General features: G+C 41.1%; 1 protein-coding gene and 2 long non-coding RNA genes across 3 annotated transcripts; 1 reads left to right on the plus strand and 2 right to left on the minus strand.

The window, feature by feature from the left end:
- Nucleotides 1-416: 416 nt before the first annotated feature.
- Nucleotides 417-2,813, minus strand: LOC116696586 (uncharacterized). The gene is made up of 2 exons (XR_004333779.1): nt 2,569-2,813; nt 417-825 (listed from the first exon to the last, which is right to left on the minus strand). It is a non-coding gene; the product is annotated as an uncharacterized LOC116696586 (long non-coding RNA).
- A 3,201-nt stretch (nt 2,814-6,014) lies between these two features.
- thoc3 (THO complex 3) lies at nt 6,015-21,621 on the plus strand. The gene is made up of 7 exons (XM_032527661.1): nt 6,015-6,275; nt 7,160-7,316; nt 9,156-9,360; nt 11,797-11,958; nt 13,651-13,751; nt 15,847-16,176; nt 21,610-21,621. The coding sequence occupies exons 1-6, from the start codon at nt 6,096-6,098 to the stop codon at nt 16,008-16,010; spliced, it is 969 nt and encodes a 322-aa protein (XP_032383552.1). The 5' UTR covers nt 6,015-6,095; the 3' UTR covers nt 16,011-16,176; nt 21,610-21,621.
- On the minus strand, nt 10,927-26,998 carry LOC116696587 (uncharacterized). Its single transcript, XR_004333780.1, has 3 exons — nt 26,984-26,998; nt 18,070-18,075; nt 10,927-11,065 (listed from the first exon to the last, which is right to left on the minus strand). It is a non-coding gene; the product is annotated as an uncharacterized LOC116696587 (long non-coding RNA).
- Nucleotides 26,999-27,606: the final 608 nt, after the last annotated feature.

Raw genomic sequence — 27,606 nt, forward strand, 5'->3', positions numbered from 1 at the left:
CATAGTTCAAATTATTATAGAAAATAGCACACTATAACACGTTAAAAGCTATTCTGAAAAAAAAAAACTGATCATGTAGCTATATTTCCTTAAAATTATCCCACTTTTGTCTATACTAAAAGGCTAATGTACAAATACACAATTACAAGCTTAGACCAGTGTTTTTTTTTTTTTGCTTTTTAAGTCTGCCACTGTAAGCCTCCCCTGAGCTGGGGCACGTACGTTTCCTGGGAACGGTGTGCAACTGCTTAAGTTGTTCTTTCTTGTTTGGTGGGTGTGTCTCGATTACTGGCTGTGTTCCAGGTGATACCCAATCAGAATCAGTTAAATAAAAACATTTTTAAAAACATACAATTTTTGGATGCCAATGGGATCATGTTAATGTTATTTGAACCCAAAGACACTGTGCAGTTGAGCAAGTATAACATTTATTTATTTAAGAAAATTCAGTATTTTTCTTAATCTGTAGGAGTCACTGAAATATACAATATTTCTCTCTTTTGACTACACACTCGTGAGCTGTGTATCCCTGCTTCACAACAGCAGTGTGTACATTTTGGAGAACAAAAACTAATTCTCACACTATATTGTCAACTGTCTATCATAATGTCAATTATTTCAGTAGCTAAAAAAGGGTGTCTGTGCTCCAGCCTCTTCTCCGGTCTGTTGCCAGTTGGAAGGATTGGGGGGGGGTCCTTGATGGCCTACTCGGCTTCGGACTCTTTGTAAATTTACCACAGATGATTTGGCAAAGTATTGACTGGGAATATGACAGCTTTCCGCATGTCTCACATGTCCTCTTGGTCATCATGGCAATTGAGAGATCTGAAAAATATTAACATTGAATTAAAGTGCAATGACAACGCATCAGTAAAAATGCAAGAATAAAGCAGTTAAAACAGTTAACAATACAGACAGAAAGTTTAATAACGTATTCAAAGTATTGCACAGAGAAGTTATTTATATTGCATAATAAGGTGTAGATTGATGTTGCACATGAGTAAATTGTCACATAGGGTGCGTGTGGGCTGCTTGGAGCAGTGTTGATTATAAAGTCTGACAGCAGCAGGAAGGATGTGTGGTATCTCTCCTTCATGGCACATTTGGAAAACTAGATAGATTTGGATTACAGGTGATTAATTTGCATCATACAAAAACCTAATATGACAATAAACCTGACTCTTTTCACTTGTTGATCAGGTTTATATACATACACACACCCACAACTATTTTAGTGGGTATGATGTCCTTCATCTGTGCATTGCCTTCTCTCACAACTCCTGCCCACGTCTTCTGATCTTCCACTATACATCATGCCAACATAAAAACTGACACACTATGTGGAAAGCTATTAACAAACAATGCTCTTTTGTGAAGTTGCAGTATTTTTAGTATTGCTAACCATTGTTTTGCAATGAACACGGTGTATTGCTGACATTTTGTAGAAGATGGTGGATATTCTTAGCAAGAACCACCTTTCTAATAAGGGACAACTAGTGAAACAAACCAGCAAACACACAACAACCAACAGTTTACCAAAGTTACCCTTGCTTTATAGATGAAACGAAAAAGTACCAATCAAATTAATTGTGATATTGATGATTGTATTGATCTCAAAGTCAAATGTGTTTCAATATGTCCATCGGTTTAGTCCTGGTTAAAGCTGATTATAAACCGCTAATGTCAGTTTTATGTAGCTAACGTTAGCTAGCTAAGTTTATGGTCAATTTAGCTTCAACAAAACGTAAAACACAGTTATGTGACTGTCAGTCGTTAGCCAACAAAAACTGTATTTTATGACCGTTGGCACTCCAAACCCCGTTTTTAAAATCAATCGTTAACCAGATTTAAAGTTCATGCTGAGTGTACAGAAACTACCCGTTTTACGTAGCTAGCTAGATAGTGCAATTTGGTGATACGCAGGGTAAAAATAAAACCTTATTAACGTATTAATAAGGACGACCGTTAGCATGCAATTAGACGCCCCCTGAACTTCTTACCCTTTTAAAAATATAATTTAAAGTTAGCTAGCTAGTTGACAGATTAGCTAACGCTATATTCTGAATTGACCTTACCAATTGATTCGATAACAAATCTTCAGCTTTATAATCCCAGTTGAGGTTTCAGTTCCATTTAAGCCAAAAAATAACACTAACCGATACAAGGAAAGTATGACTGAGATGCGGCACTCGGTTACTCTTAGCTAGCTAGCTATCGCTAGCATTAACGTTAACGGATATCGGGTAACGATCAATTGTGCGTTAGCTAACGTTAATGGCCTGTGTAACGTTAACGTTATGGTTAGCTAACTAGCTAGCTAGCTAGTCAGATTAGTAGTGACGTTTAGCGAGTTTGAGCACGGGTATTTTAATTTTAAATTAATGTGAAAACTGCGGCTAATGCGATGTTAGCCTGATCTTAAGGCTTTAAAGTTACTTTAAACCATGACATGGCGTAGCTAACTTAGCTAGCTAGTAGCTAAAATATCTTGTTATTAGTCAGATGAACACCAACGTCGAAATATTGTATTAGCTAACGTTAGCTACGTTAAGATGAAATGGTGCTTACCGTGGAGTTTAACAGCAACGAAGCGAACCCTCCTAACCCTTCGTAGACTGGACATTTTTTTTCTTCCTTTGTCGACTGTGGCGCGAATATGTTGCTGGGCAGAATTCAGATTTACTGTCCATCACATCAACAGAGCGCGTAACGTAAAGACGTCCACACGCTCAACAAACGATGCTTCCAAATGACCCGCGAACAACTGAGGAACTTGTAATACATCTAAAAGACATATTTTTATTCAATTGCTGCATTATAAATTGAATGTATTTCTTCTGAATGTTGGTCGAGGTAAACAAGATGTTACTTGAAGTCTGAGAGAGGGGAAAGGACATTTTTAACCACTTTTATTACTGAAACTTGCCAAAGGGTTCTGCAGGTGCCAAGCAACAGTTGCTAAGCAGCAGTCATTGCTGGGTGGGCGGGGCTTATGGAACGGTTAGTCAGATTCTAGAATTCTTTTTGATGTCACTGATCCCTTGATCTTATGATGTCAGCAGAGACAGTAAACAGAGGTGATTTCACTGACAGTTCATTCTTGCTGAATTTTCCTTGGAAACAAGACGTGAGTGAGACGTGAGCAGCACATAAGTTTGTTAAATTAACAGACCAGTTTGTAATCTCAACGAAAATTATCGACCATCAAAATTATCAACCATCAAAATATTCGACCATCAAAATACACCATGGAAGCTAAATATAATTCTAGAGTAATAGTTGACGAGCCTGAGACTGAAGACATGCCAGAGGTTAAAATCAAAGTCATTCTCCCAGCGATCAAATCCTTTTCTAAAAGGATGACAAGGGAACAGTGGGGGTTGATGAATTTAGGCACCCCTGATCGTGCCACTAACGTTTTATTGGCAGAACTACTTTTGGACATAACAAGAACACTGTCCCAAGCCTTGTTGAAGGCTAGCAGCCAAAATGTAGTCTTTTCTGAGAAGAATGTTCTGTCCAGTATCGGCAACAAACTCTCTCAGGGTTTTAGCAAGGTTTTGAAAGTTGAAGACCAAGCTCCCTGTGTCAGCTCAATAGCATTGACCAACTTGCTTGCTAAAGAGGTTGCAGATATTTGCACGTCTGCCACTATTGAGGACGCGGCAGAGTCACACACATTGCGTGTCCCTCACTCAAAAAGACTAAATGCTATGGTTAGTCATGCCTGCACAATGTTGACATCGTTCACAGCCAGGATGAAAATTGTCCGACCACGTAGTCAGAGGCAAAGTCCGACCGTTTCTGAGGAACCAGAAAGCCCGGCGGTCTCACCAAAGGACAGCTCTGAGATGACAACAGCTCAAGCGGTCAAATATATAATTAGTGAAGAGATTAATAAGATCACTGAACCTCTTCTGAACAAAGTGCACCAGGCAGAGTATGAGCAACTAAAATTTGAAATCTCTCAGGAGATTTCAACTTTTGCAATAGACATTGATCAGTCAATTGCTGAGAGTTTGGATGAAACAGATGCAGCAGAACAAAAGCTGAAGAGCAAACTCTGCATGAAAGAAATAGGGAACATGATCAAAACCGTTTTTGCAAAGTGCTTTGTCAAAACTTGGATTTATTGTATGCTGATGCAACTGAAGGCCAAATTCCACAAGGGCTCCAAAGTTGAAAGCAGGCGGTCAGTGTGGTCACTCCTGGATGATATTGACTCGCTGCTTCAGCTACCGCGTGGAAAAGCACAAGGTGGAAACATTGCTTTATTTAGGAACCTCAAGAAGATTTCTAAAGGTAAAGACTTGGAATTCACAAAGGCACTAAGTGGTCTCCTCTTCAGACACATCTCACCTGGGATGCCGCCCAATATTACCCTGGATGCCATTAGAGATAAGGCATCTCACAGGACACATCCTGAACTGTATGCTGACGTGCAGGACAAAATGTGGAGTTTCCTGGGAATGCTGAGGTGGTGGCTGTACACTATGGTCGGCGGCCACAGTCAAGAAGCTCTAGGCCGATTGGAAAACCACTTACCGGCACCAGGACACATCACCACACCAACACAGTCAGCAGAGATGTCTGAGGAGGCAACGGCAAAGACCTCAAGAAACAAAATGTTCATCAAGGTGATCTTGCAGAAGCTGCTTACACGCACATTCAAGAAAGCACAAGTGGACCGCAAACTTGAAAACACTGAGGACTTTATTGACCGCCTGCTGAAGAAAACATGGGCCCAAGTCGAGGGTGTCGATTTCAATACCACCACAAAAGCATTCAAAAACCTCGACAAGGACATTTTCCAAGACGTGTGTTGGAAGTGGGGCTGTGCAGAAGAAATGGTGAGCTCCATGACTTTAGGGGAACCAGCACTAGAAGACTGTATTGCCGGTTGTTTCAAAGATCACCTGATGAAATCACAGAAAACAGGGTTCTTCTCATCTGCGTGTAAAGCCATCTCCGATATCTGCAGAGGCAGAAGAAAGATTGTTATTACACTGAATATAACTAAAATATTAGGGTTTCCTCACACATATTTTTCAAAAAAAAAACAGTAACTCAGACATAGTAGCTATTAGGGGTGATCCGAGTACCCGGCTGAAACGAGTATCCGGTACGGATTTAGCACTTTTGCCGAGTACAAGTATTATACGAGTAATATGAGTCAATATCCGTGCTCGGACTGAATACAACTCCTCAACTGGCCGTGCAGCGTTCTGTGATAATCACAGCGCCCCCCCCCCCCCCTCCGGCCTACAAACCCACTCGGATCAATCACACACACACACAGAACATGGAGAAATGCGCTCTCTCTCTCTCTCTCTCTCCCTCTCTCTCTCTCTCTCTCTCTCTCCGTCAGTCAATCAGGTCCGCGGATCTGTTCCGTTAACGTTTAGGGTTTCTTCAGCTTCAGGTTTGTTTTTAACTTCGGTTTGTAGTACTTACACTACACACAGGCCTGAAATACACACACATGCTCAGGTCGTATATGTATACCTTAGGTAAATTAATTTCAGTTCCATAGCCATTTGACAGAAATTGTCAAGAGGTTGACTGTAGCCATCCATCTTCCATCCATCTTCATCCGATCATCCGACTGGGGGATCCAGTGGCGTTTCCAGGCCAGGTTGGAGATATAATCTCTCCACCTAGTCCTGGGTCTTCCCCGAGGCCTCCTCCCAGCCGGACGTCCCTCCACCTAGTCCTGGGTCTTCCCCGAGGCCTCCTCCCAGCCGGACGTCCCTCCACCTAGTCCTGGGTCTTCCCCGAGGCCTCCTCCCAGCCGGACGTCCCTCCACCTAGTCCTGGGTCTTCCCCGAGGCCTCCTCTCCTTGACTGTAGCCTAAATATTGAAATAATGGCATGGTTTTTATTACGTTTGAGCCAATTAACAACGACAACTTTTTAAAAGTCTGGAATATTGGATTCTTCCATGAATACAATAATTAAAACGTTAAGACGCACATTTATTTGATTATATTATCCAACAGGATTTAAATGTAAACACGTGTTTGCACTCCGAAGCAGCAGATGGCGGTGACGGTCATAAACAGACGTCATGCGTCAACATTACGTAGAGTTCCAAGATGGCGTCGCGGTACTACCAGGAGATGCAGGAGAGCTTCAAAAATAACAACAAAAGTCGAGAATTCCCGGCTCACACAGCCAAAGTCCACTCGGTGGCGTGGAGCTGCGATGGCAGGAGGCTCGCCTCCGGGTCGTTTGACAAAACAGCCAGCGTTTTTCTCCTGGAAAAGGACCGTTTGGTGAGTCTTCGGCTAGCATGCTAGCATTAGCATCTTTTCAGAGAGTGGATGGGACTGATGCGTACGGTTTCGCTCCCCTCTTAATTTAGACAACGCAAACAAACAAACGCAACGTATTTACACTGGCTATAATATTTTGAGTCATATATGTGTGAAACATGTCTCTTGTAATTATATCCTCAGCTACGGACTATGGCCTTAATTAATGCAAAATGCTACGACTAATTCCTTCGTTACGTTAACTTTCTCACTGCCGAAATGTCTGAAGACGATGACGTTAATAGAAAAATCAGATTTTAGCTAACGCATTGTTTACAATAATACTATAATTAATATGTTCTCGTATATACCTGCTTATTTATAAAATAGTATACTATACTTGTATTTTCACGCATGTTTAGTAACGCGCACAGAAGAGTAATAAACACGAGGTGTAACGTTATATTTTGATTTATTGTCACGGTTTGAACAAATGCCGAACTGAAGAGTATTTCACAGGGATGCTGTCATTCTTGTTTTTGTCCATGCTTCTTAATGTGGTATGCTAATAAACAAGTGGACCCTTAAATTACAGGTTTTCTGAATGATGTTCTGCATGAAAAACACACCAGAAAGATGTCTACCCTTCACTTAACCTCGTTCTGAATTGACGTTTTAATATTGTTTTACATATTACAGTAAAAAAAAAAACACGGTGGAACTGTTTTATATATGTGTTATATGTATAAGTGCTAATATGAGATTTTATTTAGATGTATTACCATTAATGAGAGAACTGTCAAAAACTGATATCTCAGATTTAATACGTGGGAAGATATGTTGGTGTTTGAAGAGCTTTTCTCATATGTTAAATGTTCTTTGTGTGTGTCTGTGTCTCTCTCAAGGTGAAAGAGAACAACTACAGAGGTCATGGTGACAGTGTGGATCAGCTCTGCTGGCATCCAACCAACCCAGATCTGTTTGTCACAGCATCCGGAGACAAGACCATTCGCATATGGGACGTCCGGACCACCAAATGTATCGCCACTGTCAATACGAAAGGTAGGATCTTAGTTCATGTGGTGGCTGGGGTTTTGATCCACAGGGGCTTTCAAAATGTTTAACCCTCATGTTGTCCTCGGGTCACATATACCGGTTTTCCTATATCAAATGTTCTTTTTAACTACCCAAAATAACATGATTGATTCCACACAACGCTCTTTGCCAAGTACACATCTCTACTTTCATTAAGTTTGGAGCGTCTTATTCAATTTTAAAGCATTTGAAAAAATAAATTGAAGTGTTTTTTTTAGTACTGAGTAAAAGTTTCAGTTAACCATCAACATCCATTCCTTTAATTTTATTCGAAATAATTTCTAATTTCTGCTTTTCTAACTCAAACACTAGGTATAATTTCCTATAAATGATTTTTATTGACCATAAATTCCAAAATAATTGTAAAACTAAAGTTAGTAAGTTAGTGTTACGTATTGTGAAACGTAAAAATAGGGAAAAACATTGACAAAAAGGCCCCAAAAGTGTTGAAAAAAAGGGACAAAAACGTACAAACAAATAAATATATAGAAATTGCAAATACAAAATGTAAATTAGACGTGTATGGATTTGATTTAATTAACAAAAGGCATTAGTAAGGAGTGAAATGAGAAATAAATCTGACATTTGACATGTTGCCCAAAGTCTGTTTTCTATCTGGTTATGCTCTTTAAAAACTGGATGAAGAGGATTATAGTGGAGTGAGATGTCATCTAACAGGAGTTCAATGTGAGAACTTCTATTAAAATTAGCATGGCTGCAGACTGTCAGCCAGAAGCTAAACAGCATGACTCCACGCGCTAGTTTTTACACTGACACTTCCTGAATTGCACCTCCTACGACTGACCGAACCGAAAAGACACTCTGCTTCCTCCCTGCTGCTCGGTTTTTCTCTGGCCAAAGAAACAAAAAAAGTAAACTAATCCATATGCTGCAAAACATGTAACCCACAAGTCATTTAGCTAATTTACAAAGTCTCAAAACCACGGGTTTAGGGCATGAAAGTTAAAACTAGAAGAAGAGTAAACATGAGGTGGGGGCTGAATTATTTTGAATTCTGATTTTTCTGCCACATGTTGCGATTACGATATGATTTGCGTTAAAAAAAAAAAAAAAAAACGAAACAAAGTATAGTATATGTTGAATAAAATAAAACATGTCATGGATCTTTATAACATGAAACACCATCAAAACAACTCTCTTCTTATGCAAAGATGGATATGAACCTCCAATAAGTGTTTTTCTTTAAATAAGCATGGAACATTAAGAGAGTCAAACCCAGCACATTTATCACAAAAGCTGAAGTTAAAATAATGAATAAAATTAATTACAATAAGAAACATTAGTACTTTACTGTAAACTATGTCTGATACGCCTCAGTTCAACAGCAGCATCTATGTACATGTTGCACTTTCTACCATCATGTTAAATGAGTCATAAAAAATAAAAACGGCACCACAATCTGTGAAAAGTATCAATATTCCAGCTATTATCTTGTTTAAAAAAACTAAATATAATATTAAAAAGAATGAAACATCTTAAACCAAATGTTAAACTTTCAATTAATTATTCCCATTTTAGTTAACGTGGCCTTCATGATTAGCTAAAATGAATCGCTTTCTTTTCAAATTTTAGATTTGAAAATCATTAGTTAATAGTTAAAAGTTAGTCAGAACCTAGTTAAAACCCTCTCCAAGTACAATAAATATAAAGGGGAAAAAAAAACTGATAAATCACCATCATTGAAAGAGATTTAAGTTTAAGTTTGCACTGCACCTCTGCACCTCACTGGTGTGCACACTACTGCTCCTATGAGATTTTTAAAGAGTCTCATATGTCATTTTTTAGGAGAGAACATCAACATCTGCTGGAGTCCTGATGGTCAGACCATCGCTGTTGGGAACAAGGATGATGTGGTGACCTTTATCGACGCCAAGACCCATCGCTCCAGGGCGGAGGAGCAGTTCAAGTTCGAGGTGAACGAGATCTCCTGGAACAACGACAACGACATGTTCTTCCTCACCAACGGCAACGGCTGCATCAATGTTCTGAGGTAGGAAACCAAAACGTGGTGCAACAGGGAATTTAGCACCAGGCAGAATTAGCAAACACCTGAATTTGTATTTTGTCCAACTTCTAGATTAGATCAGATGATACTTTATTCATCCCACAGTGGGGAAATTCCCTTGTTACAGCAGCAGCTGTTTTCCACAGTAAAAGATAAAATAAAACAAGTAAAACGCACAAAAAAACAGGCAAACAACAGACTACAGACTGAATGTAAAGTGGCGTCAAATATTGCGTATTTCTAGTATATTCACGAAAAGCAGTTTAAGTTCGAGGTGAACGAGATCTCCTGGAACAACGACAACGTGGTGCAACAGGGAATTTAGCACCAGGCAGTCTTGCAGAATCAGCAAACATCTGGATTTGTGTTTTTTTTCCCAACTTCTAGTATATTTACTAAAAGCTGTCTGAACTTGCCAGCTTCAAAGTCATCCACTCTCCACTGAAAGTGGGATGTTGGATACTTTTTGGGCATTTTGATTTTCCTCTTGTTTCTGTAGTCGGTGTAATTCATACCACAGACCAATATAAAGCCTGATGGATTAGATTAGATTAGATTCTACTTTATTCATCCCACAGCGGGGAAATTTCCTTGTTACAGTAGCAGCGTTTTCTACAATAAGAGCAAAAACAAACAAATACACAAGTAAACACACAACAAGCAAACAGCAGACAGTGATCAGAAGGTACGGCCGGATGTAAGTGACGTCAAATAGAGATTTCGTAAATGGTACAGAAAAACAATCTTGCAGTGGAAGTTAGTGACGTTAAATTAAGTTGAATATGTAATTGAAATAGTTTTAGCAAAAGTAGGTAACTATAAATACTATGGAAAAAGTAAGTACTTGTAACTGAAAAAAATATATAAATACAGATAGTAAAGATATCCAGAGTGTGTGGAGTAAATAAAACACAGAAAGAGAAACTACAACATCATCAGGTGGTGCAGGTGTTGTAGAGTCTGACCGCGGCCGGGATGAAGGACCTGCGCTACCTCTCCTAATAATAATAATAATAATAATTATGGAAAGCTCCAGAAGAAACTGATGATCAAGTTGTGTATTACTTTTGTCTTATGTTGATCCCCCAAATATTGTTTTCTTAGGCAACTGTGTGTGTGTGTGTGTGTGTGTGTGTGTGTGTGTGTGTGTGTGTGTGTGTGTGTGTGTGTGTGTGTGTGTGTGTGTGTGTGTGTGTGTGTGTGTGTGTGTGTGTGTGTGTGTGTGTGTGTGTGTGTGTGTGTGTGTGTGTGTGTGTGTGTGTGTGTGTGTGTGTGTGTGTGTGTGTGTGTGTGTGTGTGCGTGTGTGCAATAATCCTTATGTAAGCAGGTGAAAAAAAGCATATTGGTGAAAATGATGACAATCAGGTCACTGGTACAATAGAAAGAAGTTGATGTCGTCAAAATGATGTAAAAACACGTCCAGTGTATTTTTCTACATGGTTTTTATTGTGAAAAAAAACAGACAGCAGAGAATATGTGTGCAGTGCCATATGACCTCTGCTGCTGTGTAAATCTGTTTTAATCTGTTCGATATCACCACAAACTGTTTTCTATAGTTGTCTGGATTTCATTTTCAGCCAATGTGGTGTCTACTCAAAACTAGCCTTGATTTGACAGACCTTCCTACACAGTGCTGGAGAGGAAGGTCTGCCTAGTCCACACAGCATTCCCGGATGTGAGAAAAACGTGCTCTGGTTTATTGGCATTTATTTTTAACCAATCACAATCATCTTGGGCAGCGCTAAGCCCCGGATGGAGCCAAGGTGCCTCTGCAAAATAGCCTCGGCAAGGAACTTGTTTTGGTGGAACGTGTTTTAGTCGAGCAACAGAAAACTCAATTGGACAGATAGTCTAGCTAGCTGTCTGGATTTACCCTGCAGAGATCTGAGGACCAGGTAACCATAGTCCTCAGATTGGACAGATAGTCTAGCTAGCTGTCTGGATTTACCCTGCAGAGATCGGAGGACCAGAGGTTAACTATAGTCCTCAGAAATCCACCAGAGGTTAGAACGCCAACACAAAGAAAGCAGAAGGTGATGGACATCCTGTTGGCAATCCAGAAAGTGGAACGTCGTGGATACAGACTAACTCAAAACCACAAAAAGAAAAACATTTTACCCTAAAATTAATCTTTATCTGACCCATCTCTACACAAGTTCCCAAAAGGAAAACCAAACCAGGTAAATGGAGCTTTTATTTCAGGGTTCTTGGGTGATCAACACTTTATTGTATTCACCCGTTTTTCACCTGAGTGGAAACAACCTTAAAACGCACCTGGTGTCAACAACCTTAAAACGCTCCTGGTGTCAACAACCTTAAAACGCACCTGGTGTCAACATCCAAGGTCATTGAAACGTGTCCAAAGTCTCTTAGTCGTGTGGTCTCGGATGCTGGAATGACCAGTGTGTGTTTGTTTGCAGTTATCCGGAGCTGAAGCCCATCCAGTCCATCAACGCTCACCCGTCCAACTGCATCTGCATCAAGTTCGACCCCATGGGAAAGTATTTCGCCATAGGTAGTGCCGACGCCCTCGTCAGCCTGTGGAACGTGGAAGAACTGGTGTGTGTCCGCTGCTTCTCCAGGTCAGTGTTGGACGTGCTTAACATTTTAATGGCGATACGTAACCAGGGTTCAACGTTAACCCTTGTGTTGTCTTCCTGTGAAATTGCCCTTCCAGGTCAAAATTTAAAATGAATAATTTTTTTGTGCTTTTCCAATGTTTTTGTTGTTTTTTTTCTGATTTATTTGTCACTTTTTCCAGCTTTGGGCGCTTTAAAAAAAAAAAAAACCTGAGCTGGTTTAATAACAGGTTTCACACTTATTGTTGGAATTTATGCTCAACAAACCTCATTTATATCAAATTATACATACGTTTTTAGTTAAAAAGGCAGAAATTATGAATTATTTTGACTAATAGTTAAGATCAGAGGATGTTGAGTGGATCACAGTGGTCACAGTTTAGTCCGGGTACTGTTTTCAAACCATTAAAAAAAAAGAATTAAAATGCTGTAAGATTAAATAAAACACCCAAAAATTCAATGAAAGTAATTATAAATGTCACCTGAAGGACATATGGAGTCATCCATGTTATTTTGTGGTAATTTGGTTGAAATAAATCCATATTTCATAGTCACATATTTCTTTGAAATGGGTCAGTTTGACCCGAGGACAACACAAGGGTTAATGTTTGTTTTTTTGTTTTTTTCTCTCACTTGTCCGGTCGGGCAAGTGAAAAGATATTCAACTTACCCAATGTCAATTTTTACTGGCCCCTATATAAATGTTGTTTTTTCAAGAGAGAAAACCCCCCAAAAAAATCAATGTCAAGATCAAAAATCTTCTAAAAAAAAAAAAAAAAAAGTAAACAATGTCTTCAACAGCGCCAAGCACCAGCTCAATTGGTGTCATATCTCGCGAGTGCGATCACAAGCAAATTTCATAATTTCCCATGTGCAGATATTACTCTTCACACACCAATTCAACAATCGAGAGGTGTACAGGCGAAACAAAGCGTGAAACAAAACATAGGGAGAGGCTAACACTTGGAACACACGGGGTGCGCAAAGTGTCGCAAGGCAGCTATTTTTATTTTTGGGGCCCAATGTTATGTTATCGTCAGCTGCAGCGATTGTTTCAGGGTCTCCTCTATTTCTTGCCGACTGTGGCAAGAGAACGATAACATCATTTATGATATGATGATGCCCAAATGGGCAAATGGCTTGTTATATTTGCTTGCCCGACGTGGCGTTTTACTTTCCCCGGGTCATTGAGCAACCCTTATTGTTGAACCCTGCATACTTTTTTTACATTTGCATGTGATAATACATAAAAAAAAACATACATTTGTTATTGTTGGTTTTACTTTCTTTGGGCATTGAGTGATAAATAGATGTACACATCACGGCATGACACCATTCCCCATGTTGCTAAGGGTGGTTCCACACACCTTTTTGATTAGACATGTAATTTACTGCCCTTAGTCACCGCAGGTAATGTTAACTGTTCGGGGAGCACGGTCCCTTTAAATGTTGGGAATGACAAGGGACGTTATGGGGTTGGCATTAGGCTCAGCGCCTTATTCTGTTATGTTTTTTCCTGTGAAATAAACGGGCCACGCATTGGTGTGCTATACATGAGAAATTGTCTCCTACATCTTGCTGCATTTTCCACAACACTTTATTTAATTATGACTTGACACTTTAAGTTTATCTCATTGCTGAATCTATCCTGCTGTTGAACCATGGGATTTCTTTTCATTGCGGCTGACGTTGTAGGCTGGACTGGCCTGTGAGGACACTCAGCTTCAGCCATGATGGAAAGATGTTGGCCTCGGCCTCCGAGGATCACTTCATCGACATCGCCGAGGTGGAAACGGGTCAGTACCACAGTTTGCCATAAATAGATATAAATATATCTCTTCCACCAAGCCAGTTCTGGTGCTGGTTCGGACTCTGTGCCAAATATCAAACCGGTTCTTTGCTTTTCCACACACATAAACCTGGTTCTGGGCCAAGAACACGGGTTCCAACTCAGCTCCAACTTAGCGCTGGTCTAGAGATAAGAACCGGTTACGTCAGGTGCTGGGGGGGGCGGGGTTATCATGATGTTCGAAAACAAAAACGTCTGGCCACCATTTTGAAAACCCCGGTCAGCTGTTAACCATAGAGAGCTGTTAATGTTAGCTTTGGACATGGATGGGAAACCAGAACCACCGTGGTCTTGGGAGGACACCAACGGTCTGCTGGCTCTCAGGCTGGGGAAGATCCAGCTGGTTCTTAGAGAACTGGAGTAGAACCAGCACCGAACTGGCACCAGAACCAGCACCTGGTTAGTCTTGGTGGAAAAGACCTAATAGAGACCATTATTCTGCTGCATCTTTGTCACGATGTAGATGTTGGTTCTAAAAATAGAGCGAAACTGAACAAGTGGTAGTAAGCAAGTTTGGATTAATAAAACACCCGAATTGCAACTTTTACAAAGTGTATGGTTATTCCCAAAGAATAAATGAGGGACTGGCGTCTCCCTTAGAGATAGGGTGAGAAGCTCAGTCATCCGAGAGGAGCTCGGAGTAGAGCCGCTGCTCCTTCGCGTCGAAAGGAGCCAGTTGAGGTGGTTTGGGCATCTGGTGAGGATGCCTCCTGGGCGCCTCCCTAGGGAGGTGTTACAGGCACGTCCAGCTGGGAAGAGGCCTCGGGGAAGACCTAGGACTAGGTGGAGAGATTATATCTCCAACCTGGCCTGGGAACGCCTCGGGATCCCCCAGTCGGAGCTGGTTGATGTGGCTCGGGAAAGGGAAGTTTGGGGTCCCCTGCTGGAGCTGCTGCCCCCGCGACCCGATACCGGATAAGCGGATGAAGATGGATGGATGGATAAATGATTTTAACAAACATTACTCAGGCAGAAGATTAGGTTTTGTGTCAGTTTGTTGGAGCTTTAATCCACATTATTACTGCCAATTTGTACCATTTTTGGGAACATTTGTTACTTTTTGAATGGGGAAACACCACTGGAGACTAGAGTTGGTACCGACACCCAGTGCTGATACGGGTGCCTTAACGACCGGTATCTACCGGACCGAATAGTAACGTGGATTTCGGTGCCACTGACATGCCAGAGCTGCACTGTGATGCACCAAAACGGAAACATCGCTGCATGTGAGTTTGGTTAACGTTAGCCTACCGATTCCAACACCGGGACGTAAAAACACAGATGGTGCGTTCACTTGAAACACGCCTTGCCAGCCTCGTGGTGCATTCAAAGTTATTGTTAAATACCCTTTTTTCCATCTAGTGTTTTTTATATCGTTTAGCAGCAATCTACTGGTGAAATAAGTTCTTGTTATGAGTTATTACAGTTTAACCCTCATGTTGTCTTTGGGTCAAATTTGACCCGTTTTAATTTTTTTTATCACAAAAAATGGACGTTTGAAATAAGCTCTGAAAATGTCAACATTAGAAATATCACATAACTTTGGAAAAAACATCAAAAAAAGCACCCATAACACGGGAAAAAGTGTCAAAAATGTTGGAAAAAGCGATAGTAATGTGTCACGGTTGACGGGAAAAAAACACAAGGGTTATTAAATAAATCATTTCACTTATTTCCATGTGGCCTTAGCAATAAACAAGCCGTTCCTAAATCTCGCCGACTGTTGTTTGTTTTTTCTTTTTTTTTTATTAATGTATACATATTTTTTTATGTTTTTAAAAGTATTGTTTTAGCGCTGCTATCGGAGAAACCCCAAACGGCAGCTCTGGAAAAGAAAAGTTCCCATCTGAAAGAGGTTTTAACAGGTCTTAAGTGTGTAGGGAATCTTATTTTTCCAATTAAATGTGATGCTCAAAATCACGATTTAAGTGTGTGCAACAACATTTAAGAAACTGCATCCAAGCAGATCAAAGACTGTGTTTTAGCTGGTGTTTTTTTCCCCCACTTTCTCATGTGTTTTGTGTGTGTGTGTGTGTGTGTAGGAGAGAAGCTGTGGGAGGTTCAGTGTGATTCGCCGACCTTCACCGTTGCCTGGCACCCGAAGAGGCCGCTGCTGGCCTACGCTTGCGACGACAAGGACGGCAAATACGACAACAACCGGGAGGCGGGCACCGTCAAACTGTTTGGCCTTCCCAACGACTCCTGAAACGGATCAGCTGAGTTTGTTTCCCCCTAGTTTTCTCAAATTCTTATGATCAGTCAGACCTTGAAGCCTCATGTCATAAAATAACTCTTAAAGCAACAGTAACATTTTGTCACCAGCAGATGGCGCCAAACTTCCTTTATAACACATGACTTCATCTCCCAGTCCTGTAATATATTGTTTTTTAATGTAAAATATGCGTTTTTTGATATTAAAATCAGTCTCTTTATAAATATTTTGTCTTGAGCCCTTATTGCTGGATTAATGAGGAGGGTTTTAAGATGGTTAAGTTGGAATGAGGCTTAGGTTAGGTTCATACTACTAACTGGGATTAATTCTGTTTACAATCTAAAGATAAATATCAATCACATGTTAATGTGTATTGCTGTAAAAGTTGTGAAAATGATCCAACAGCAGTCAGGTTGATATATTTATGCTTGACACCGTGTTGCAGAAGGCAGCTTAAAGGACCCAGTCGAGGGTCTGAACTGGAAAACATTTAATTACTCGGGACCTTGAACCGTCGCTGGTGTGTGTGTGTTGGATGATAAAAGGTGGAGATGGAAGTGAACATATACACAAACCAAACACACAAAACCCCACAGCCTATCACACAAACGTACACACCCAGAAAACACTCCCACGTCTGCCTCTGCACACGAGCCCAACAACAGAGTTATTACTTTTATATGAGACTGATGTTGGACTCATAAAATATTCAGTTCACCACCAATGTAATGGTTGGTTCCTCTCGTACTGCAGCTACAGAAATTAGCATCATTTCATCATAGCTCAATCAAGTAATAACTCTGTTACATCTTGTGTGATATGTGTTTCTCTTACTGATGAGTAAATGGAAGATATTGGAAGATTAAGTAGGTTTACTCAGGTTTTGGTGTGGTCTTTCAGACAGAAATACTGTACTCCACAGCTTTTATCCAACAGCTGGAGATGGTAGCTTCAAGATCTGTAAATTTTTTTTTTCTATAGTATCAGATCACAACAGAAGTTTGAGACACTTTACAGAAAGAGTAGGTCTAGACTACACTTTATACTTTACAAATCCCCAACAATTGTTGTAGTAATTCCCCAAAGAGCGAGCAACTAGTGCGACAGTGGCAAGTAAAAACTCCCTTTTCAGGAGGAAACCTCAGACCCAGGTTCTTGGTGGGTGGAGTCTGACGGTGCGGGGGGGGGGGGGGGGGGGGGTGTGATGCACAGTGACAATAGTCACAATAAAGATAATGGAAGAGTGACTACAAATGGTTGTAGTTCATGTCATTGAAGGGCGTTACAGGGTGTAGCGTGGCATAGTAGAGCATAAGTGGACGTAGCGGGATGCAGCAGGACCACAGCTGCAACCAAGATCTTGTTGCCATCCTAATCCAAGGAAATGCATGCGACAATATCTAAAAACATGGCTAATAATGTATAATTTTGTTCTTCTGTCTTTCTTTGTTTCGTTCTCTTCTTTCCTCCTGTGCTCTATTCTTTCATCTCAGAACAAGGCAATGCAGCTTTATCTGTAGAGCACATTTCAGCAACAGGGCAATTCAAAGTGCTTTACATAAAATCAGTTAAAAAAAATAGAAACAGATAAAACACAAGAATAAAAGTTACAGTGCAGCTTAAGAATTTAAACATTAAAGAAATTAACAGTAATTTAAAGAAAGGTCTTCAGTCTTGATTTAAAAGAACTGAGAGTAGCAGCGGATCTGCAGGTTTCTGGGAGTTTGTTCCAGATATGAGGAGCATAGAAACTGAAAGCTGCTTCACCCTGTTTAGTTCTGACTCTGGGGACAGAAAGCAGACCTGTCCCAGATGACCTAAGAGGTCTGAGTGGTTCGTAATGTAGTCTTAATGTGGCTGTTAAAATTCAGGTCTGAGTCCATGACTACACCAAGATTTCTGGCTTTGTCTGTTGTTTTTAACATTGTTGTTTGAAGCTGAGCGCAGACTTTTAATCGTTCCTCTTTTGCTCCAAAAACAACCACCTCAATTTTTCCTTCATTTAATTTCAGAATGTTCTGGCATCTCTCTTCTCTCGATCTCCCCCCTCCACAAGCTACTTAATATCAGTACTAACGTCTTTTAAAAGACTTTAAAAACCCTAATAGAACCATCAGTTGACAGTGGGAGTGTCTAAGCTAAGCACTTCATCTTCCTTTGTCGTGACAGATTTGTGCGACGTGAGTCCACATTCGAGGTGTGGCAGGTGACAGGTGGTGGCTCCCTTCCCCCCCGAGGCCTCAGACCAGCAGGCTGCAGTACATTTCGCCTTTTAGTTTCCTGTCATCCTAGGAGGGATGTCAAAAGGCATTGCTCTGTTCTTGCTTTAATTAGTTAGAATTTGGTTCAACCCAACACGAGAGCTTTGCTGACCAAGAAAACCAGAGTGTGACTCAGTATTGGTCGTTAACAGGGTTTTCCGAGGGGGTTCTTGAAGTCTTAAAATGTCAAAATCCAAATTGTTTTTGCTGAAGTATTGTGTTCTAGTTCTTAATTTTCTCAGGTCTTAATGTTCCTTCATCCAAGCAACGCTACTAATGTTCAAGGCGGGAAAAAACAATAAATAAAAATATTTGCAATCGCACCATTGATTGCAGGATCGTATTTGGATAATTTGTGTGCAGCATTTCCTCATATGATTTGTTTTTAAGTTTTATTTCTAGAGCACATTTAAACACAGCCGAAGCTGAACAAAGTGCTGTACAAAAACATTAAAATGTAAGAATACAAAGTAGAAACCAAACACAAAAAAGCATCCCAACAACAAGCAGCAATAAGAAATACAGTACAGAATTATAGACTAAACCGAATGAGGGACGTGTGTTTGCTTTGGGATCATTTTGGAGCCCACATGCAAATCAGTTGAGTCAAGCACCCGGTATTGAATTGAGCATCGTGGCCTGGTGCAGCTGAGTGGCCCTTGAGCGTGTCACCCCGTCATTCTGCTCGCTGATCCCAGCTGTTATTTATTGTGGCTGAGAAACTGGTGAAGAGGGTCGGTCAATATCCGTGGATGTGATTGCCAGCAAGCATCTTGGGATAATAAATCAAGTGTAGCTGCCTGCAGGGTGTCCTTCATCCGTCTGTCTCATTGTGTGGAAGCAGGAAGGTCCATCTGATTTGACTTTTAATGGTCTGATCTGCACGGAGCGACCGCACCGTTCCACCTACCGCCGGACGATAAATCACCGCTGTTTGACATTTTGATGTGGCTCCGCATCTCAGTGGATAGAGGACAGCATTAAGTGCTGCGGGTGGTGTGTGCAAAGTCCCAATAATTTAATCCTTTCAAGATTCTGAAACCATGACCGAAAGAACGAGATCCAGGGTACAAGCGGCCAAAATGGGTTTCCTCAGGAGGGTGGCTGGCGTCTCCCTTAGAGATAGGGTGAGAAGCTGGGTGCCTCCCTAGGGAGGTGTTCCAGGCACGTCCAGCTGGGAGGAGGCCTAGGGGAAGACCTAGGACTAGGTGGAGAGATTATATCTCCAACCTGGCCTGGGAACGCCTTGGGATCCCCCAGTCGGAGCTGGTTGATGTGGCTCGGGAAAGGGAAGTTTGGGGTCCCCTGCTGGAGCTGCTGCCCCCGCGACCCGATACCGGATAAGCGGTCGAAGATGGATGGATGGAAGATTCTGAAACCTTGTTAGGCATAGGTGTAGATTTTAGGGGGCGGAGGGATGGGGGGGGTGCAGGTGTTATGTCACTACCAGTCTTGTATGAAGTACTTGAAAGCAACACTTAAAAATCCAAATATCTCACCAGTAAATGACTGGTAGAAGTTAAATCAGAATCAGAATCCGCTTTATTTGCCAGGTATGAGGATACATACGAGGAATTTTTCTTTGGAGCATCGTTGCTCACACTGTGCCCACACATACAAAACAACCAAAACAAAAATATACACACTAATATATATATATACACAATATATACATACTCTCAACAGAAACAATATAGAGGCATGAGTGCAATGAAGAGTTAAATAAAATTATTTAAATGTGGAACATAGTGCAAAGTATTCTGTGATAAATAGGATTATGTTCCCTTTTAGAAGAATATCGAGTAAAAGTCTTAACGTATCTGATATTTGCTGAACTTAAAGGGTAACTACCGTTTTTTAACCTGTGTCCAAGTGACAGATGAGAACCACAATCTTTGGCATTGGTCCAGTATTAGGCGAGATCGCTGCAGCGGCAAAACAAGCTATAATGTCAGTTAATATAGTGCAAGTGCTCATTTTGCCACTGACAACATTATGGAAAGGATCCCCTCATAGATAGACCTTTAAAACCTATTTGAGACCTTTGTGTTTAACCAGAGACGGCTCTGAAGTCGCTAGCTCTAAACCCACCAGACGCCATTTAGAAAAGCAGTACTTTTAGCGTGTGTAGAGCCAGGGGCGTAGCACAAAATCTTGAGCCCTTTTTTTTTAGAAAGACATTTTCTATGGGCCCCTCCCCGCATCCACAGCTATTCATTCTAGCATCTTTTTGGGCCCTCCTCACATGAGGGCCCTGGGTACTCGGTCCCCTTCCCCCTAGTCCGACACCCCTATGTAGAGCCAACATATTCTGACATGTAAATTGGTAAATTATGTGTTTATTTCGATCAAAAATGGAGTTGTGGTGGTTGGAAAATTGGAAAGACGACGCAAAACAGCTTTTATTTAGTTTGTCCACTTTGAATAAAGTGTATTGCGATGCCAAAATGACTGTTTATTTACATGGAATCTGGTGTTTTTAGTGAATGCAATTTCACAGAGGGATCTTACTCTTTAACAGAAAGATTGACCTCCTTAGAAAGCCTTTCCATAATGTTGTCAGACACTATTGCACTGTTACATCCTGCTCCGTCCTGCTGGGCCTTGTAATGCCGCCCAGTGCCCTGCTATGCCATGAACTACTACAAAGAACTACTACAAACTACTATTTTTTGTGACTGTTATTGCCACTCTTCATTCTAACTCCAACCAGTCGTCAGACACCGCCTACCAAGAGCCTGGGTCTAGGTCTGGGCCTGGGCCTGGGCCTGGGCCTGGGTCTGGGTCTGGGTCTGTCCCAGGTTTCTTCCCAAAGGGAGTTTTTCCTTGCCACTGTTGCACTGTTGCTTTCTTTGGAGGAAACTACTAGACCTGTTGGGTCCTTGTAAATTCTGGAGTGTGGTCTAGACCTGCTCTATCTGTAAAGTGTCTTGAGAGAACTCTTGTTATGAATTGATACTATAAATAAAATTGAATTGAATTATTAATCTGAGCCTGTCAGTGGAAAAACAAGCACCTTTTGTGAAGGTAAAGCTGGATAATTGCCCTATTAACTTCCACTGTGGCTTGTTTCGCCGCTGCCGACTAAAGCGATCTCACGAACAGCCTACGACAGTGGTTCTCAACCCTTTTTTTTTTTTAATTCTCTGTGCAAAGTACCCCCTGACCAGCGCAAAGCTTTTTTTTTTAGGAAAACAGCCTGTATAAAGAGGTTCATAACAGCGCTGCACAACGCCTGTCCAACTGACTAAACAACAACTTTGTAACTTAAAAACATGTAAATGCTACTTCAATTTTTTAAAATACATTCCTGATTTAATTTGCAATTATAGTATACATTTATAGGAATTCTGCATGATAACATAACAAAAAAAACTCACGTACCCCCTTCAGTGCTTGCAGGGGGTACTTGACCCCCATTTTAGAAACACTGGCCTACAGGACCAGTTTCAAAGATTATTCCAGTCACTTAGACACAAAAACATATGAAAATAGGGTCCAGGTTGAAAAAATTGGTGGCGAACCTTTAAGTATACGCAGAATATGCGTGGGAGCATTCTTACGTACGTAAACAAGTAGTTAAAAGCAAGTCTATCGGCGTGTTTAGATGACTAATGTGCATTTATGGCTGGGGTCTGGAAACCAAGAGTTTTGCACGCAGCTGAAATCCGGTTTCAAACTGATCAATATTCTGATTTATTAAACGGCAGCTTTCCCCAAAGTGATCCTGCTCTGTTTCATCAGAAGGAGAGCTGAGATGTGTCCGAGCATGCTGATCAATCCTTTCAGATATTGTGTGTGTGTGTGTGTGTGTGTGTGTGTGTGTGTGTGTGTGTGTGTGTGTGGTGTGTGTGTGTGTGTGTGTGTGTGTGTGTGTGTGTGGTTTTAAGGGAGGCAGCTGCGTGCAGAGAGATAATCGGACCCACCCGTCTATTTGCTTCAGTCAAAACAAATTGGTCTCTGGATCTGTTAAAGGGCACTTCAGCCATTCTGAATAACGGCTGTGCTGCTTGACCGGAGGCGTTGACCGGAGGCTTCTTGCAGATTTTTTGGGAGTTTTGGTGAGATATGTGAATCTTTGATGCTATCTCGCTCTTTCTAATACTCTGTTTTCCTGATAGGGAACTAAATATAGCTATAGCTTATTTAAGAATGAGAGAAAACCGGAGATTCCCAACCAGGGTCCAGGGTGTACCTCTGCGGTTGCCAGGGGTATGTGGAAAGATCTTAGAGTAGCTCTAACGGATTTGAAAAAAATAAATTAGGATGTAATTGAAAGATTATGTACACATATTAATATGATGTTTATGAACCCAGCCTTAATGTGGACTGTTTATGATGGGGGGAAAAAAATCAACAACATTCAATTTTATATAATGAATATTGTTATACATTTGGAACATACATCTGGAATTAATGGCGGGGGAAATGTGTGTTCATCTGACCGGATTGTGGGGGGGCCTCAGACCAATAAGGTTGGGAACCACTGACCTACACAACCAAAATGAAAAGTAAGACGAAAAGAAGTTACAGCGCAGTGTAAGCAATGAATAATAAGCCTATTTGAGCAGTGTTGAGTATAAAAGTGTGAACATTAAAGCCCCCGGTGCAGGTGCGTTTAGGTTTAGTGTACAAATTCACTTTTGCTAGTTTAACTGCGGAGAAACGGGTCCGTGCGCCAGACGCATGTGGTTTAAAAGGGTTGCACTTAGTGTCTTAATTAATCATAGGTGTTTTACATTTTTATATTTTTTCTTTTAATCTTCTGCATATGTGTGTGTGCTGCTGTGCTAAGCTTGTGTGTGTGTAACAAGCCTAGTGTGCGCGCTGTGCACGAGCCTATGCGTATTTTACCAATATGCTGTTAAAATAACACTGAAATGCTGCGTTGTTGACCTTAGACCAGGTTCTTGTTGGTCAATGGCCAATAAGTGACTGCGGGCCGGCTACAGGCACGGCCAGATCACGGTCCTTTAAGGGGCCGTGGTTGTTGAGTTTAGCCAGAAAAAGTGAGCATCATGCGGCACCAAAACGACTAGTTAAGTTTAGGAAAAAGATTTCCTCACCACCCGCAGTTTCTCCCTAAAACCACTTTTTATCTCTTTCACAGTCGCACTAAATGCTCACTCTTGAGGTGATTACTGTAGTTGTTGGGTCTTTGTAAATTATAGTGTGGTCTAGACCTTCTCGTTCTGTAAAGTGTCTTGAGATAACTCTTATGATTAGATACTATGAATAAATTGATACAAAACTCTCCCAAAGTACGAATGAGCGTTTCCTGGGTTAAAGTATGCTGTTTTGGCCGTGAAGTGAACTCCGCTCTCTCTGACCAGTGTGAAAGTGAAGCAGGGATGCAACAAATCCAATATTTGGCTTCACATTGGGCCGAATATTTGGCTCTTGACGGGGTACCTTAGAATTTTTTTCCACCAAAACAAACTGCGCTAGCACGAGGCTGGTCGACTTAATGATGCTGCGGTTGATCACGGGAGTGTGTTTATGTAGGTGGGCCGTTCAATGCAGTAGGCTGTGAGAAAGTTAAAAACAAACTCATGAGCAGAAAAAGTGATGTTTGGCAGTACTTTCAGTCAAAAGAAGGCAAATCAAGTCAAGCTCCAAGTTTGATTTGCAATGCCGATTTGTCTCGTGGTGGCGAGGAGCCTAAACTATACATTACATGGCTGCTGTTAAAACTTTAGCATAGGAAACATCCTATGTAACATCAGTAGTTCAATCACATGGAGAAGTGTTGGTTCCCATTCATTGCGATCAGATGATCACTTGCTGCTCTTTGTTCCATTTGCCTGTACAAATTTGGGAAAAAGGGCTTTTGTCTACTCCGCTCCTTCTGCATGGAACTCTCTGCAAAAAGACTTATTTTAATTATCTGAACTTATTTCCTTAAATGCTTTTAAATCCAGATTGAGAGAACCTGAAATGACCTGTTTACGTTGTAAATGTTTTTAACTATCTGTGTTGTATAACTTGTATACATGTAATTGATTGTGTTTTTGCCCTTCCTCTTGGCCAGGACTCCCTTGAAAACAGGACTTTCCTGGTTAAATAAAGGTTAAAAAAAACAAAAAAACAATCTGAATGAATACGAGTTGTGCATGAAGGAATCTACAGACAGCAGCCAAATACAATGAAAAATACACTGCTGTGGATGTTCTTTACTTCATGAATGGGTTTACTGTGTTATTGGACTGAGGATGGGAGTAAGATATGGTACTTGGCCAAACCCCCAAAAAAAGTCTAGATTCGGTGCTTCCCTAAACGAGCTGTAGCTCAGTCTAGCTTTCCCAAAAAATGCTGATAGAGAAGAGACATAAACCACATATTTCTCTCTTTCTGGATAAACTGCATAGAAAGCAGCATGTGTGCACCTCAGCAAACCCTCCCCCGGATAAATAAAGGCTGCAGCTGCAGGTTCTCTCCACTGCGTGAGTTCATCACCGACAACAATACAAGACGTTCACGTTTCAAATTTGTGGTTTTTGACCTCGGGGGAATCAGCGGCGAGGACACGGATTACTGCTTTAACTTGAAATGTAGGAGTCAGGACTTTTCTTTCAGGAGAGGCAGTGAACTGCTGACGTTCGCTGAGCCAAATTCTCCGGATGAAGACGACAAGCACGAGGACAGACGCACAATTAACACACACACACACACACACTCGAGCAGAGGAGAGAGCTGTAAAAAGGGAAGGATGATAGAGAGAGGGGGAGAGGTGTGGACAGCAGCATCCATCTTATGGACAGTACACTTTTCTTTTTATTTCTTCCTCTCACCCTACTGATTAAAAACAGATGGTCAGATTTGGTCATGCAGTTTATTTCAGTTTATTGTCTTCTTTTTGTCATCGGTTAATGTGTCAATCGTTAAGTGAGCGATAGTTGAGTCTATAAAATGACAGAATGTTGTGGAAAATTTCAGTAGTTCTTCAAATTGCTCTTTTTCTCATCAATAGTCCATGGTTGAAAATATATCCAATGTACAAAGATATAAACTATAAAGCAGAGAAAAGCAGCAAATGCTCATATTTGAGGAGTCGGAAAACTATTTTGTATTTTGAGTCATGGAAGCTGTTTCCATTCATGTATTTTTATGCACATTTTAATATTTTCACATTAGAAAAGCTGGATGGAAACGGCAAAATTCAATATTCAGTTGCGCAAAATTGTGCTTGCTTGAGCCGGTTGTTACCTTTTTATGTAAAAAAAAGTTGATGGTCTAAATGTTAAATGAAAACACCTTTAGCCAAATAAGTTGTGACATAGCAAACATTTAACCCACATGCCTGACCGCTGTTTCAGCTGCCGACTTCTTCCCAAAACGTGTCTGTCTCCAGACATCGTGAAACATGGCCGACACTAGCTGATATAAAAGAACAAATAAACATGTCACTTCCCGATGTGAGGCGAGTGCAGATTTGAGTCGCGCATGCTCAGATTTAAACAGTTTGCAGCTTATTGCGTCATACTGAAATTTGTGAAATCCATGAAATAATAAACTTTTCTTATTACAAAGATGGGAATCATTTCAAAAAGTTTTAGCTATCGATGATTGATTGGTTGCTAACGTTAGCGCAAAACACTTTTCAACTGACAGCCTTTGTTGTGTTTGATGCTAGCTTGTAGCTAAGCTAGCAGTCATTTCAAAAACGTGTTAGCTATCAATGGTAGCTAACGTTAGCTCAAAACGCCATTCAACTGATAGCCTTTGTTGTGTTTGATGCTAGCTTGTAGCTAAGCTAGCAGTCATTTCAAAAACGTGTTAGCTATCTATGATAGCTAACGTTAGCTCAAAACGCCATTCAACTGACAGCCTTTGTTGTGTTTGATGCTAACTTGTAGCCAGCAGTGAACCAACATCGTTAAGTAGGTCCATTTTTACTGTATTGATTGAAATCTCTTGTTAGCATCATGTAAAGTGACGCATGCGACTCAAACCTGCACTAGACTCACATTGGGGAGTGACAAACCCTCGCGTTGTCCTCTGGTCAAATTTGACCCATTGTCAATTTCTTTTTCTTTTTTTTATATATCAGAAATATGCGTTTCTTTCTACGGAGGCCCGGAGTTGACATGGAATAAAAATAAAAAAATAAAAGAAATAAAAACAATATTTAAAAAAAGAAATAATAAAACTTGTACTGGGGATAAACACTGAAGCTGTCTGACGGATTACATTTCAGTCCAAGAGTTTTACAGTAGATCCAGTCTCACAAAAATCAATCAGATAAACTTGGAGAGGTGTCTCATTCTCTCCTCTGACTTGCATGCTGGGTAACGTAGGAGATCACTAGCCGGGAAGGGAAAATGAGCTCGCCAGACACTAATTACAACCCTTCACCCAACCACAAATGATGACAAAGACAGAGGGAGAGGATATCTGAAAGAGCCAGAAAGCGTCACACTCTGCATTAAAACCCCCCCCGGTTCCGTCTTAAATTATCTCCACAGCATCCGCTCCCAGTCAGGTTCACTAAAGCAGCTTCTATATTCACTTTCACTATTTTTGGTCCGTTTCCTCCTCCTCCTCCTCCTATACCTCCTCCTTCTCTTCCGCTGCCTAAATGTGTAACCGCTCTGATTAGTCCATTAGTCACAGAAAGTAGTCCAGTTCATCATCGGTGAACGAGCCATCGCTCCAGCTTCTCTAAACCATCCATCATTGTGGTGAAGTTGCGTTACTTGTTGAAACTAGTTCAGAGAAGACGAGATTAATTGCTGCAGCGTCTTGCTTTCATTGGTAAAACCGGAGAAAGAGGAAGGGCAGCGGTCTGGTGAACAACTTGTATAATTTGTTAAGTGTGAAGGAATGCGTAATGGGGTGAAAGTAGGAGGAATCAGAAGACATTGTAGATAAGATCCAAGGATTTTGGACTAGGATACATGATAACCAGGGCTTTAAATGATCACCAGCCAACACGGCTGATGAGAAGATTCTTAAAGTTACCAGCCAATCAGATTTTCCACAGGCCACGTCCCCCCCCCCCCCCCCCCCCCAACTTTACTACTTAAAGGACTCGACTCGAGATTTCCAAAATCCAACAAACTATACGATGAATGTTGGTATAGGCCTACAGATGATCTAATCCCATGTTCAGGTACAGCAAGTAGCCTACATTATCCCTGAAAGTGTTGTCAGTAATATATAGAGAAACCTGTAGTGGGGGGGGGGGGGGAGCTCTATAGAGAAACCTGTAGAGAGAGCTCTATAGAGAAACCTGTAGGGGGGGGGGGGGGCTTCTATTGAGAAACCTGTAGGGGGAGCTCTATAGAGAAACCTGTAGGAGGGGAGCTCTATAGAGAAACCTGAGGGGG

This window comes from Etheostoma spectabile, chromosome 10, assembly GCF_008692095.1.
Source record: "Etheostoma spectabile isolate EspeVRDwgs_2016 chromosome 10, UIUC_Espe_1.0, whole genome shotgun sequence".
Taxonomy (NCBI): domain Eukaryota; kingdom Metazoa; phylum Chordata; class Actinopteri; order Perciformes; family Percidae; genus Etheostoma; species Etheostoma spectabile.